Below are 16,460 nucleotides of genomic sequence, written 5' to 3'. Positions count from 1 at the left end.
GCGAGCAGACAGTGGGAGAGGAGAAGAGAGAGAGATAGAAGAGAGCGAGCGTGCGAGAGCGCGAGCAGACAGAGGGAGAAGAGAGCGTGCGAGAAGACAGAGGGAGGAGAGGAGAGCGCGAGCAAGCAGGTGAGAGCATGAGTGAGAGAGAAGGCAGAGGGAGAAGAGAGAGAACAGAGAGTGAGCGAGCGTGAGAGCAAGCGCATGCGAGAGTGAAAGCGAGAGAGCGTGTGCGAGTGAGAGCGCGCGCGGGCGCGGTTGAGGGAGAGAAGAGAGCGTGCGAGGGAGAGAGAGAGTGCGTGTGTGTGTAAGGGAGAGAGAGAGGAAAGCGAGCGAGCGAGAGTGCCAGTGAGAGAGAAAAGGGAGGGGATAGAGAGAGAGATGAGAATGCATGTGTGCTTGGTAGTGTGTGTCAGTGTGTAAGCCTGTGAGAGGCTGTGCGCATGGTTGAGATTATGTGTGGGTGATAATGTATAGTGGAGTGGGGTCACCTGCAGTGTGACATGATCCTAAGGTCCTGTCTAAGGTCACCCACATGGGTACCAAACTTGGCTATCAGCCTCTGCTCAGCCAGTCTGCATTGCTGTATATCCCGAAGTCCACCTTGGAGGATGGTCAGATATACTCCATTTTGTTCAAAAAGCACAATCTGTACGCAATCAACCCACGTGACATTTTCTACATTCCTACTTTGGAAATTAAACCAGTCTGACTCCAGATTCTAACCTCATACCTTTAATGCACTGATAGGAGATGTCACTTTTTAAAATATAAAACCTTAAGTTATCTCGTGAATGTGAATTGAAGTAAGTTCTGGGATTTATATATTAATAAATCGATACCTGCAATCCATTCTAAAAGATGAAAAACCTAACAGCAATCTAGGTGTGTTCAATCTCTCATAACAGTTGCATGACACTATGATCTTTGGTGATAAATTTTGTGTTGTATGATCTTGCCTCACTAATTACAAGAAAGAGCAGCACTCAAAGCTGTACTTCCAAATAACCTGATGTTGTGAGATTTTTAAACTTTGTTGAACTGGGGTGGACATCAGCACCTCCACATCATGGCTACCTTTGAAAGGGGACACTCATGTAGGTTGAGAAGAAAAGCACTTTTCAATATGCAGGTCCTTCTTCAGCAATACTCTTCACCTCTCTAATGTTCTGGCAAGTAAGTTTCTCTGCCCATTTCCCTTTTGTTAGTGGCCTATAATACAGACAATGGAATGAATTTCTACTCCATCGTGTTAGTTATCCTTGACCATCTGGAACATTCTCACTTCAGCACAGCAACACTATTTCTAGGATTTTTTCCTCTTACATGGCTTAAAGAAAGGCAAGTATTTGTTTTTGCTGTGACTAGTATGATGATATGGCTTTATGTCCCTGCGTCTCACCCATTCCATTTATACACAATGTATCCATATCTATGCATTGTCAACCTAATGAACTTAATTATTTTCTGTATCATACTCCGAAGCCCTAACTGTTTTTTCTCCCATTCCTAATATGGAACATTTTTCTCCTCTAACACCACCTAGCATTAGAACTTTATTGCTCTTTCTCACTGCTAAATGACAATGCCCATTGCCCCTGCAAAATCTGTCTCAAAAAAAATGCATATCAATTTATTCAAGGTGTACAGCAAGTTACAATTGTGCAAAAGATTGAGCAAAATAACTGTTAAACTTTAATTCTTACACAAAAATGTAAAACCACCAACATATTTATGGTATAAAAATGTTCACATAATTAAAGAGTTACACAAAGCAGTGGTATTATTTTAAATCATTTACAAAATATAGATGTCACAAAAGAATATATTTTATTCTTTTGAGCCATAGACAACTGTTTGTATTACTGCCAATCTCAGATCTTTTCTAAAAGCAATTCGCACTGCACTGTATAAAATGCATCTGTAATTCCAACTTCCATTTTCTGCTAAGCTTAAGCACTGCTACGAGAGCTTCAGTTTGTAGTCAGCCATTCTGAGTAGCATTTGTTCTTCATTTAACACAAATACATTTCCATTTTCAACCAAGTTGAGTAATGTAGCTTTATAGTTTGCAGTGGTGATTAAGAATTAGTAAATATGGATTCTATGTGCAGCAGTAGCAGCTGTGCGTTCACGCCAAGTGCCAGAGATCCATTCCTCAGATTGACAAATAGTTGCTGGATATACTTTGGAAGCTCCTTAAATGCTTTAACATCTTCAACATACTGCACCATCAGCTGCTCAGGAAAATAATTTTTCAGGTTCTCAAACCTATTCTTATCTACAAACTGAACAGTACTCAAAGGCAAATCATTCACAATACGATAGATTAAGGGCAAGTTGTGATTTTCAATATAGTTTTTTAGAAGTATAGACCAGAGATAAACACTCAGCTCAGTTTGAGAAGAATTGATGTATCTGTTAAAGTTTCCAAATTGCCCTTCAGCAATATCTTCGATTCGGACTTTTGGGATGGTACAAAGACCTTCCTTTGCATTCGGACAATCAAGGAATGTTTTTCCGAGGCAGTCTTGCTGCTGTAGCAAAATAGCTCCTGTAGGAACAATGACATATATTGATATTAATGCCATTTACACATGAGCAATTGAAACAGCTATTTTCTTTTCACCATGGGGCACATCTATAACCACTTCAGACAATAACTAATGCTGATACTTATAACTTAGACTAATGCATAAGGAAGCATGCCGCTTTAAAACCAATTCAATCTATTGTAAATATCTAGGCAAAATAACCACAAAAATGTGCCTTCATATTTGGATTACAAAACATTTTACATTATAGTTCTATTCTTTATTCCATTTAAATGTAAGCACTGCCTTTGATGACCAATGGACATCTCAAAGTGCAAACAATCGGGGAAAAATTGCGAGAGAGAATGAGAGGGTGCACAGGGGACTAAAGAGAAAGAAGTCAGGATTGAGAGATAGAAAATATTGAAAAAAATGCTCGGATGAGAGGAGAATTTAGGAAAACTTTATTGTTACTCCTGTAATACATTAACAAACAGCCTGAACTACAAACACAAACTGCTCTAATTGCTGTCATGGTACTGTCAAAGCCCAGAATGTAAGAGATGCAGATGTACTTTGTACAGGTGCCAGCAGAATTTTATGAATATAAATACCAGTTGACTTCTTCCCATAGGACAAGAGCAAAACAATGGATATTCTTATTAATGGCCCGGAAAGTACACATCTGTCAGTATTTGGCCATTTTCCATTTAAAGTCAGGCTTGGGTCCTCTTGTGGTGCAAAGGTAGAGTCCCTCCAAGTGGATCAGGAAGCCTGGGTTCAGGTCCCACCTTTTCCAGAGATATGCAACCTCGGAACAGATTGATTAGGCAAAAGCAGGACTTGACAATATATTGGCTCTGAATCACAAAAACTGACCCTTTGGTCCAACTCATCCATGCCGACCAGATATACTAAATTATCATTTTCGAGGGATTTGGGACACTCTTCTTATTCATGTACTCATTCAGATGTCTTTTAAATGGCGCAATTGTACCCATTTCCATGGCTTCATGATGGAGAACATTTGAAATAAGGCTAGGTATTGTCTCTATGCATAAGTAGACTAACTTTACAGATAATTTTTTTTAAAATCCATGGGATTATAGAGCTTCCTGTGATTTAGAATGAATACATGATTATCAGCTTCAAAGTCACATTCAAAGTTCAAAATAGCCAACAGGGGGCAGAAGACGACCTTAGATTCAAAAACTGCTTATAATGAGCATTTTTGCTATTGTTGAAGGTTTTAATGAAGGAAAGTGTTGCTACGTAAGGAGACATCAAGGGAACTACATAAAAGAAGTTAAGGGGTTTTCGTAGAAGTTGAATGACATTACTGCCTTCAACACCATTCTGCATTGTTGTGTCATCTAATAAGAAGTTGTGGACAGGCAGAGTTCTTTTAGCTCCAAGATCAGTGAGCTGTTGCTGTGAATATAATAAAGGTCTGCTATGACACTCAATTGATGTAGGGGTTAAATCTCTATGCAGAATAACTTGTTTAAGACAATAGCAGAAAATCCTTAAACAAAATGAGGATTTTTGAGAAGTCTTCAAATTACATTTTGTAACGGATGTTAAACTACGCTTCTGTATTTAATGCAAATTATAGGAATCTTGGTCCAACTTATTTAAATCTTCCTTTGTGCTGAAACTTTTTTCCTATCATGTCAACCTCTTAAAAACTCACTTCACTCATGCTACCATCTTCATATTTGTTCAGCGATTTAAACCTTCTCTGTATTTCCAACCATATAATTTTTTAAAATGCATCTAATCAAAAATTGTTAGGGCAATGTGAAAGTCCAGCATCTACTTTTAGGAAATCATTCACTAGGATATCAGAGTCAAAATTTCCCACAAATATGTTTGCCTCCTCTTCTTTCCTCAGAGCCATTCATTCAGCTAGCAGTGATTTACCCTCAAGTTCACTGTACCTGACTGGATAGTTGAAAATATTGGAATAAAATAAACACCTCTTTTAGAAAAAAAGACAAGAGGTTACTAGAAGTAATAGAAATTTTACACCAATGGCACAAGTTTCTAAACGCAAGAAACTTTGAGAAACTAAAATTTCCTTAATAATGGCTTAAAACTCTTTTACATGTCACACTCAAGGCACAAGTTGTTTTTGTTTTTGCTGCAAATGTACCTCTAAGACTTGAAAATGTAAACAAACGAAATTGTTATTGAATGAAAATCAGATGATCAGAAGAAATCTTAATTTTGCAAGAGACCAGCAAAATGCATAGAATTATCTAAGAACCCAATTTTAACTTTTGACTTTGCAAAGGATAACTGAAAATTTGTTTAGTTAGAGATCAGGGATCATTAAAAAGCAGCAAAATACTGATAAGAAACGTAGTTGCATGACCAGACATATTACCAATTATATAGGATAGTTGTGCTTCATCATACATTACAGGATTAAAAAAAAACCATACAAACAAGATGGTAGTAAAATGAATATTGAGAAGGTAGCTTCTTAAAGATTCCTTTTTGGCCTGTGTTCATTGCTCATCATTGTTTAGTTTTAACAGCCTTAGTGCTGGTAAACCATGTAGAAGAATGATTTAATCTACTGTGATCTTTTCATCTCTACAGGTACCTCACTTCCAAATTTTTCATGGTGCACTTCATTTCATACTAGACTTGATTCAAATGATAGAAACTAAGATCTGTATAGTGCTTTTGGTTTCTGAATGATCAAATTTCAACTACACTTTTTACTACATAGAAAATATGATTAAACATTTGTGTAAAAATTGCTGTTAATTAGCACACTTTGCGAATAGATTTCATGTTGTTTGTATTAGTCTCCAGAGACCTAACTCCTGCAAATAATTTGCTGCTTTGAAGGTTATTTTGGGAAAATTAAACATGAAGTGCTGTATTTTTGTGGTTATGATGAGTATTCAGAATTTTTCTGACCTCAATCCTGCGTCCATTCTGAAGGAGTGCACTTGTTCATCTGTGTTGGGGATGCAAGTGTGACTAGGAAATGTGCCTGCTGACGTGGTGGCCACTCCTGAACATGCAACATGGAAAGGCTCGAATAAAAAGGCATGCCTTACTTACTGGGCACTGGTTGAGTCTATTCACAGTTGTTCAGCACTTAAGTCTCCTATCTATCCCTCATTGTGCTTTATGTATCCCATGTGTCTGCCATGGATTTCTCAAATCTCCCATGTCCACTCCCAGTATTCACTAGGTACAGAACTTAGGAACCATATAACAACATAGGAGATTTTTGAGATGCTGTTAAAATAACAATAAAAATAAAACTACACATTCAATAATCCCTTTGAAAAGTTTATTCGTGCAGCCTCAAAAAAAAGAGCCAAAATTCTACTGAAGGAACCCTGAATTCTATCCAATAAAAAAAAACGCCTAGTGAAACCACTTCAAAGCAAGATCAAGTTATTACACAGGAGATAAAGTTAACAGTTCCTTCACAACAATGCCCTCAATCAGCAACACTTCTCCACAGGGGTGAATACAATCATCAGATTTGGAGTACAACCAAGCATTTATAGTGAAACTATCAATAGACATCTGACCATTTAGCCACTCTCTGATGATACAGTTTGCTATTTAATTGTATCAATTTTGCAGATGGAGAGTCACAAAAAAAGGAAGTGATTCATTTCTTCATTATCTCAATTTTAAAAGACATAGCTATGCCTCTGGAATTTATTCACAAAGATAGAGATTGTTGGCAATGTTAAATCTAGCTTAACTAGATACAGAGGTCCTGCTATCTGGTTAACATCCTGTAAGCTCTGCACACATTAGACAGGAGGCCTGGGCTGACAGGCATCAGGGAACACCAGCATGAGGATACTGCAGCCAGACAACCTTGAAAACAGGTAGCATTTGCGAAGGGGAGAGAAGCCTGTGATTTGGGGTGAGGTAGCAGGGAAAGCTGAGTTTTCTCAAGGGGCTTGCCCACAAAACAAAAACAATGTTAACATGCAGGGACTACAAATAATACATTGGTCTTAATTCAAGTATGTTGCAATTTGAAATTAAGGGCAAAAAGTTGCAATTGTACATGGCTTTGATTAAGCCACACCTGAAATATAAGTATCGGGACAAACCTGTTTACTAAAAACATCCCTTCAAGATGTAATCAAAGTTCCCTGGATTGGTTTCTGGGATGGATGGGTTGTCCCATGAGGGTCCAAATGACAGTGATCTCAGTGAAACATAGAAAAGTCTAAAAGGACTTGACAAGGTCATTATCATTTGGTTGTTTCGCCTGTCTGCAGAATCCAGAATTAGGGGGCATGATCTCATGATAAAGGGACTGATCACATGAGGTCAAATTTCGTCAGAAACTATCTCAAATAAACTTTACAAATATTACTTTTGTTGTTTGATTTGACCAGTGTTTAATATTAAAGTCTGCCATGATAACTGCTTTGCCTTTAATATAAGCTGGTCTCATTTATAGTCAAAAACAGAATCAGAGAATCCCAACAGTGTCTAAACAGGCCCCTCGGCTCAAGAAGACCACACCGACCCTCCAAAGAGTAATTCACCCAGGCCCATTCTCCTACACTATTATCCTATATTTACCCATGACTAATGTACCTAACCTACACACCCCGAACACAGTAATTTGACTTAGCCAATTCACCTAACATGCACATCTTTGGAACATGGGAGGAAACCAGAGCACCGCGGAGGAAACCCATGCAGATACTGGAGAATGTCTGTGTGGAGTTTGCGCACAGTCAGAGATTGGAATCAAATTCAGGTAACCTGGCACTGTGAGGCAGCAGTGCTAATCACTGAGCCACCGTTGCTGGAAAAGCTTAGCAGGTTTGGCAGCATCTGTGAACATTTCAGGTTCAGTGACCTTCCTTAAAGCAATTATAATGCGCTGTCCAATAGTGTAGTTATTGTTTTCAGGATCTAGTGCATTCTGCTCCTTGTTAACTCTTAGCTCCTATTAATTTTACTTCCTCGACTCGCAATTCAATATCGATCCTTCTTTCTGACCTGACATCATCCTTCTCCATTTTGTCTGCCTTCAAAAGATCTTTAACCATCAGGTGACCATTTCTTACCATGGATGAAGCTCATTTATCTACATTTAAGTCATCAATGTGTTTGTCTTATTAAAATTCTTTGCACAGAGAAAATATCGCTATTTTAAAAATTATTTTTCCCTCATTTAATCTTATTCATAGTCCTGTTAGTGGTGGAATTGTTTGTCTCTTCCTTTCATTCACTATTCATCTTTACTCAAATTGCTCTACTGTTCCATGGTCTTCTCTTTTCTCTTCAATTCACCCGCTGCAACCTTTTGAGGTTAATGTTTCATGCTTGACTTGAGTACCTCAAGAATTGCAACTCATCACCCATAGTGGTTGACACCACATTTTAAAATCACTGATCAATCTGACTTCACAACAATTTTTGCATGGCACAGTCAATAACTCTGATTATCTTTGAGATTTATCCAATTAATTTCAGCTTTTGTTCTTCAAACTTCCTTGGCAGAATCTTCCATTTTCTATAAACATTCTTAATTTAATGCTGTCATGAGTAAATACCCTTATGCCTGATTGCACCAAATTCCACCAATTCCATGAATTTCACCTTTGCAATTCATGGTCACTGTTATAAAGAACAGCATTTACCCTCATGATGAAGTGGTCTCCTAGAACTAGCACATTTCTTTCAACACTTCCACTTGAATTGCTTCCATGGCACCAGAGTTAGCTTGTTCACTCATCCCAGAAACTTTGACCTTAGCTACAAAAGGTAAGAATTTCATATTTGTTGGATATGGGTAAAAATCAGAGGCACTACCAGTATTGCACATTAGATTCCTTACTTGCAGTCATACCCTTCCGTCCTTGATCACTTCTAAACCCACAGAGAGTGTGGTTGCTACCTGAATCAGAGTCCAATAACACTCGCCCTTCCTAATGCTCTGCTCTTCCAGTTCAGCACTCTGAACTGAAGTTCCTGTTAATGCAGACAGTTATTGCAAATACAGCCCTACCATCACTGAACACCTCAGTACCACCATCTTAGGTAGTGTTCATTGACCAGAAATTGGAGTAGGCAAAAGTGAGGACAGCAGATGCTGAAAATCAGAGCCTAGATTAGAGTGGTGCTGGAAAAGTACAGCAGGTCAGCCAGCATCTGAGTAGGATGCAAAATAACTGCAAGTCACCAAGTTGGCCTTTATTCACAGTGCACAGTACACTGGCTGTGGCCAGCCAGCTCAGAATCAGTCCCGTAAGTGAGGAGATTCTGAATCCTATTTACATTTTGTTTTCCTTTCTTTAAGTGCTTATTTTTCTCCTGGTTATATACTTTTTTTTCCTTTTTCACCTAACTGCTGTAGTGCTTATATTTTCCCCAGCACCCATGTTGTGTGTGTAGGTGTGAGGCACAGCATACAAGTCTTTATTCGATTTCCACCACCAGGAAGAAAGGAAACACCCAAGTGGCCAGCGACCAGCAGTGCCCTTCTCAGAGGGCAGTGCTTCGTGATCAAATAGTGAAGGGGAGGACAGGGTTCAAATCAAAATAGAGTTGGAGGGGGAAATAATACACTCCACTCTCTGCAGTGCCCACCCTTCCCTAAAAATTGAATCCTGTTTACACTGGTTGGCCAGGGCTTTCTGATTGGCTAGAGGTTAAGAACCCCAAACAAGGATCTCTGTCAACAAGATTCACATGGTTCCAATCACTACACAGACACGTTCCATGGCTACAAGAGCAAGCCAGAGGCTAGGAATCTTACAGTAACACACCTCGACTCCCCAAAACTTAATCTAAAAGGCACAAGTCACGAGTGTGTGATACCATTCAGGACAAACAGCTCACTGGATTGGCACCACCGACAAGATGCACTGCAGAAATTCACCAAGGATCCAACGATAGCATCTTTCAAACCCGCAACCACTGTCACCAAGAAAGACAAAGGCAGTAGGTACATAGGAACACTACCACCTGTACATTCCTCTCCAAGCCATGCATCATCCTGGAAATATATCATTTCTTCAAAGTGTAGTGAGTAAATCTCAAACTGTCTCTCTAACAGTGCTGGGGGTACTCCAATACAAAATTGACTGCTTTGTTCAAAAGATAGCTCAACACCACATCCATGTGCAACTAAGAGTGGGCAATAAGCACTGGTGTGGCCAATCAAGCCTATATTTATTTTCAATGCTGAATAAATGATGCAGTCTGAACATTCGAGATCTTCAGTACTGGTGTTGTTCCCGAGAGCTTGGAAGCTGAAGTGCCAACTGTAGAAATGCTATAAGAACAACATTTTAAAAACCTAAAGACTTCAAAATCTGAAAGATTTGCACAGTATTCAACAGAACGGTCAAAAAGTTGAATGGCAAGTTGCATGGAGACTGCTACATGATGGTCTTAACAGATATGCAGCTTTGTTTTGTTTACCAATTCCAATATGCACTATTCTTAATTCCATTAGAGATTTACTTTAGAACATTTTTCTTTCCGAAGCTTTATGTAAATATTATGTCGCTATAACAGAGAAAAAGAAAGATGGAAAAATTTCAAAAGAACATTCGGGTATTTGAAGAACGAGGTGATATTTTGAGAGATAAGGACAGAGACAGAAACACTCAAAATCTGATGGTTTGGAAGGCTGAAAAGGGAAGGGGAGTGGTTAGCAAATTGTGAAATAGGTTCAAAGAATTAAAAGATAGATGTTAGATGCCAGTTGCGCTCAGAGGGGTTTAGTAAAGTCAAGAAATTCAAGGATACAGGCTTAGGGTTAGAAAAGGGAGCCTGACGCACTTTCTGAAGAAATTATGGAATGTGGTAGAGGCAGGTTCAACAGAGGCAGAGACCACTGGATGATTATTCAGATAGAAATAGTGTGCAGGCACAACAGGCCAAATGGCCTCCTTCTGTACTGTAACAACTGAGATTCTGTCAACTCCAGAGTTTTGAAGTGGAGGCATAAATGCATGCATGGTGCCTAACCTGTTGAGTTCCTCTCGCACTATTTTTTCAGATTTCCAGAATCCACAGAATTTTACTTTTATTAGCCTGAGTCAAGGTTTGGTTTGATGACTAAGAAGAATTTTGATGATATAGAAGTTGGGGATGGTTGAAATTGTTTGAGAGAATTGTTGAAGGTACATGGCAGAAGGTGTTTAAGGAAATGATTGGTTATATAGAAAGATATGTCTGATCTCTGGAATGATTATCAGAGCAGTGGACAGAAAAAAAAGTTTATGTTTTTGTAAAAAAGACAAAAAGATGATCTGCAAACAGAAAAAAAAAATTGGATTGGGTGGGAGTAGGAGCTTGGATTTTATTAATATAAGGCAGGATCTTTGCCAAAAATTCACCAGGAACAGCTACCTGTGGATAAAGCTACAGCAGAACAGCAGGGCTGTTCAAAAAAGGAATCATGTCCCCTTTAGGGTTAAGTGTAGGAACAACAAGTCCAAGGGACACTGAATGCCTAGAATATTCAGCAGTAAATAAAGGAGAAAAGGTCTGGCATTGAACAAGTCTAAAGCTGTAGTGAAGGAATACAGAAAGTGCAGGTTAAGGGGAGAAACTTAAGGAAGGAATTAGGAGTACAATGAAGCGGGCGGGGGGCATGAAATAAAACACTGGCAGATAACATTAGGGACAATCCCAAGATTGTCTATATCAAGAAGAGGATAGCCAGAGAAACAGTATGGCCCATTAAGGACCAAAAGGATAAATTGTACATAGAGGATGTAATAAATTCAGAATTCAGGAAGACAGACTGAGGTTCTTGAACACGTTGACAGAGTGAGGAAAAACTGGAGGTTTTGGCCAGCTGAAAGTGGACAAGCCCTAGGTTTACATGAGTTATATCCCAGGCTGCCATGGAGACAAAGAAGAAAATTACAAGGCCTTTGGCCCAAATTTTTAATTCCTCTCCAGACCCAGGAGAGGTTCCAGAGGACTAATCGGACAGCTAATGTGGCTCCACTTTTCAATAGTGTGATAAAGATAAATCAGGAAATTACAGATCAGCAAGTCTCATCATTGGTAGGGCAACTGTTGGAGAAAATTCTAAAGAGGAGAATTAATCTCCACTTGGAGAGGCAACGTTCTGTCTGGGATAGTCAACATGGCTTTTTCGGGGGGGAGGTCATGTCGAACAAATTTGATTGCATTTAAGGAGGTGGCTAAGCATGTAGATGAAGGTAATGCAGTTGATGTAATTTATATGGATTTCAGAAACTACTTTAGTTTGGCTCCACATCGGAGACAGATAAAGGTGATAAAAGCGCGTGGGATCCAGAGTAACTTAGCAAATTGGATCCAAAATTGGTTAGACAGGGTAGAATCAGGAAGGATGTGCCTGATGGCAGGGGAGTCCAAAATGAGGGGCAACAGTTCAGAATAAATCTGAATTGTCAGGTTCAAGGGGAGGAGAAATTTCTTCACCCCGACTGAAAACATTATAGAATTTCAAGAAGAGGTTGGATATAGTACTTGGAGCTTAAGGGATCAAAGAACATGGGGGTTAAACAGAAAGAGGCTATTGAGTTAGATAATTAGCCATGATCATAATGACAGCAGACCTGAAAGGGTTGATGGGCTACTCCTGATTCAATTTTTTATGCTTGTATTTAGCTGTGAAGTTTCAAATGTGGCATTACCTGCTCCAATGTAAATTTTCAGAAATTCTGTTTACTTTTAATGGAACGAGACTTCATCTGCCACTTATGTAAAACCAAATGGATGACTCGGACTAGTGCCAAGTCAAATAAAGATCAGGTGAAATGGAAGAAGCCACAAAAAAGAAGTTGTTCCATCAGTAAACTTATGTGCTGACAGTAAATTAACATTATCAAAAGTATCTCTTTGACAACTAACTTTTTGAAGTACATAAATTATGTAGTTTATAGAATATTAGACATGGGTGATTGGCAAGGGAAGAAAATTTTAAAAAATGACCAAGACAAAGAAATTTAATAACTAAATTAAGTACTTATATATTTGATCCTTCAGTGCAGCAAGCATTGTTAATTAAACAAAACAGGGATCTGCATCAGGTGTCTGTCACTAAGAAGACAAAGTAAGCTAGGTTATTATCCAAATGATTCCTCTTGAAAGTGCATATGAGCATAAACGGAGAAATTTACCTGCAGTTCCCTAGAACTGAAATGTGTTAACACTCAATTTACAGTTGAATAACTTAAAATTAAGCAAATCAACTTTACCATTTTGATTTACATTACTGGATTCAATTTTAGTTTCCTTAGATTTCAGAGAATTCCTCCTTGGAAGAATTTGTTTGCTAGAAAAAGCAAGAAGATCAATTATTATATTTCTTTTATAGATCAAATGTCACAAAGCATAGTATTGACAAATTATAAGCTGTACATTGTGATTAAAATGAGTTTACATAGAATTGAACTATGGACAATCCTCTACAATGGAACCTACAATTTGAATGAACCATAACAATCACTTTGAACAGAACATAGTTTGGAAATAACATCAGATTTAAATATAAAGTGGCAGACTAAATTATATTGGAAAGATGCTGTACCCTACATCAAAAGACTATCCATGACAACTGATGCAGGACATAAGACAGCAATTTTAAAAACAATGCTATCAGCAAGTTGTATTTCCATCATCTGTTTACAGTTGGGGTATTTGTGACTGGATGGGATGAGGGGGAAAAGGAAGACTGACATCCTGAGTAAAGAATCTCAGCCATTTATGGAGTAGTACTTGCCAACTTCCAAGACAAGCAATACTTTGTAAATCAAATAAATTCATGCTACTCTCACATAGGATTAATATATATCAAAAATAGCATAAAACAGGAGGTTTGATGCCATAAAGAGATACCAGGGAAATTTTTGGTTACCATCTTGTAAAATAATACTGAGAAAATAATTACATTTAAGGAAGATTTATAGAATGTGTTACACACATGTCTCAGAGTTAATGGAGCCTGAGTGAGTGGGTATGATGGCAAGGGGATTGGGAGAATTGGGCAGAAGTGCTGGTGTTGGACTCTTGAAATTGGAAAAACTATTCCCAATTTAGTGACGGGTAGGAAGGGTCTGACACAGGATTCATAGCTGCTGATGGCATATCATTTGGGTTGATGAATAAGTCACTTAGGGTCAATTATTCCCTGGATCACTGGAATTTAGTTGTTGCTGAGGGATTTAATGTAATTCACTTAGGTCTTCTGAAGGCTGCCCAACTATCTTCATGTTTGCCAGCAGCATACCAAGGCAGTCATAGGCAAGTTGTGGAAATGATACTAATGATCTGAGCTCAGTAATATATTCTTGAAATTTCATAGCGCCAGGGTGAGGCTAGTATACTTCATCGCTGCGAAGTCCTGTCCTTAAACTAAATCAGGAATTTTCCTGACAACTAACAAAGTACACAATATTTTCTGAGCAGAGTTAAAATTTTGATTTCCGACGAATCAGTATAAAGCAAAAATAGCATTGAAAACCATCCACAATGGATCAGCAAGGCTGGGCTGGAAACAAGATCAGGCAGGGTCAGGGAGGATTCAGGTAGACAGGCTGTAAAGCAACTGCCAACAAATTACAGTGAATTTTACTTTAAATAAGAGGGACACGCACAGAAGGAGACTTGGTTGAGCATGACTTATTGCCATTTTATATACATCAACTTTCAGCCTTCAGATCCAGATTGAACACAGAAATTAGCACGTTGTTGAAGAGCTACATTAGAGGGCATAAAAGTTTAAGGTGAGAGGAGAAAGATATAAAAAGGGACCTAAGAGACAACATTTCATGCAAAGAGTAGTGCACGTATGGAATGAGCTGCCAGAGGAAGTGGTGGAGGCTGTTACAATTACACCATTTAAAAGGCATTTGTATGAGTATGAGTAGGAAGGGTTTAAAGGGATATAGACCAAATGATGTCAAATGGGATTAGATTAGTTTAGGATATCTGGTTGGCACTGAAGAGTTGAATTGAAAGATCTGTTTCCGTGCTGTACAGTTCTATGACTTTAAATGTGTGGCACAATAGGAAATATGCAGTTTTCATTGTATTGAGTAGGGCTCTGATTTCATGGCATAGACTTTCACCAAATGGCTTACAGAAGTTATAATTACTTTTCAAGCTCAATTAGGTGTGAAACAATTTTTACACAACACTAAAATTTAATACAGAATAACAGCCAAACACTGCTGAAAAACAAAGAGGGAAAATTACATGTCGAGTTTTTATTCACATTTGATGCCCAGTCATTGAATAAAGAGAGAAAAAAAATGATTGGCATAGATGATTAGCTGGAAACAGAATATGAGTCGCCAGAAGGCCATGAACGATTTCAGTCCAACAGTATTTTCAGAAGTGACTTTAAAACAGTGATGTTGTACGAATTACTCACTTTGGAATGGTCAGTGTTTCCACATGTTTCTGCCTGTCACTAGTCAATGTAAGTGAAGGCCTCAAAAGTTGAGGACAAGGCCAGTGACCCATCTTCTTTCCCTCGGGGTCCTTCACCATCGCTTTCCTACAACTTCCAAACCTCCCAAGGGGTATTAAATATGAAGAGATCTATGAGAACAAAAAAATTCATTTAGTAAGATTTACAGTCCACTCACCACAATGGGACTCAAATGGTCCTGCAAGTCAGCCACTACTGATCTAATGGAAGGTCATACCTAGAGGTACTTTTCTTAGTTTGCCATTTGTCTGCATGTGACATTGTGAACATTTCAATAGCATAATCGAACAATATGTTCATCCTTTACTTTTCCTTAGAAACATTAACTACAAAGTTTAAAATTTAATAAATACCGAGTAAGAAAATACAAAATAGTTAAGTCACTGTTTAGTTACACTTGGTTGAACAAACTAATTAGTAGTTGGTATAATTAAATTTTATTAAACGGTTGCGCTACATGTTCTGCAATTTTATTTACTATTTAACATGTTTTGCATTGATATTCTTTTACAGTCTAATTATATGTAAAAGTAAAATTGCAATTTCCACTAATGGATTGGGGTTTTGAACAAAAAGCAGAGGGACAAAGGCAGGACAGTAGATTCATTGGTGACAGGAAAATCAATTTGGAAAATTTTCTAAACATTTGCTAGCAAAGTCAAGGAGTGTGCATCAATTGATATTAAAACAAGATTTCTGCAGGAATTTGGGCTCCAGAAGGAGACATTTCTGACCTCCAAAAAAAAAAGGCAGCAAAATGCAGAAGGGATTTTTGGAAGTGAAATAAATGTGTACATGGACTAACTGATGCCTCAAGAGTTTTGTAGTTCTCAGTAAGGTCGGTCTTCAGTTAAAAGCAGAACCTGCCATGTTTTACTGGCACCATGAGGACAGCTTTCCAGCATCAGTGATGCACACTGCCAGTTTTTTGTGGAATGGATATAGCATACTTTAAAACTAAAATAGTGAGCTCAAAGCAGAATTCAAAATTGGAAATCAGGCTCCTGGGCCTTAAGTACACTGGATTAAAAAAAATCAGATAGTACGGACCAAGTGTTACTTTGCAACAGCAATCTTATTTGGAAATCTCATCATGATTAGTCAAAGTAGGGCTTTGTAAATAGGTGCAGCAGCTTCTAAAACTGAAAGAGTAATTGAGGTGTATTTGGACAACTAAATTGGCTGGGTATCCAAATAAGGCCAGATGTCAGTTTTGATGTATTGAAGATGACTACAGCCAGGAAATGCCCCATGATGGAAGATAATTTTCAGACAAAGCTTTACAAAAAATAAAAATTGAACATTATATTTACATTGAGAGAGATTTTTAAATGACCGTTCTTATGCAAATCTCTGTGACAGGTCTCAATTTAAAAGGAAAGTTTATATTTTATCTTCATGCAAGGGAGGTTAATATTGTCCGTTAGGTACCAAAATGAAAAGATCAGAAGAATAGTAACAAGTGC

At 38.2% G+C, this 16,460-nt stretch overlaps 1 protein-coding gene across 1 annotated transcript in view; it reads right to left on the bottom strand.

The window, feature by feature from the left end:
• Positions 1-1,772: 1,772 nt before the first annotated feature.
• Positions 1,773-16,460, bottom strand: part of slf1 (SMC5-SMC6 complex localization factor 1) — a 73,083-nt gene continuing 58,395 nt past the window's right edge. The window contains exons 14-16 of the mRNA XM_060836761.1: positions 14,935-15,104; positions 12,758-12,834; positions 1,773-2,554 (exon numbers count right to left, since the gene is read on the bottom strand). Coding sequence (XP_060692744.1) covers positions 2,082-2,554; positions 12,758-12,834; positions 14,935-15,104 — 720 coding nt within the window. The 3' untranslated portion in view covers positions 1,773-2,081. The remainder of the gene's footprint in view (positions 2,555-12,757; positions 12,835-14,934; positions 15,105-16,460) is intronic.

The sequence above is a fragment of the Hemiscyllium ocellatum genome, chromosome 2, assembly GCF_020745735.1.
Source record: "Hemiscyllium ocellatum isolate sHemOce1 chromosome 2, sHemOce1.pat.X.cur, whole genome shotgun sequence".
Classification (NCBI taxonomy): Eukaryota; Metazoa; Chordata; class Chondrichthyes; order Orectolobiformes; family Hemiscylliidae; genus Hemiscyllium; species Hemiscyllium ocellatum.
The sequence above is the reverse complement of the archived record's forward strand: the minus strand, read 5'-3'. Positions and strand labels throughout refer to the sequence as shown.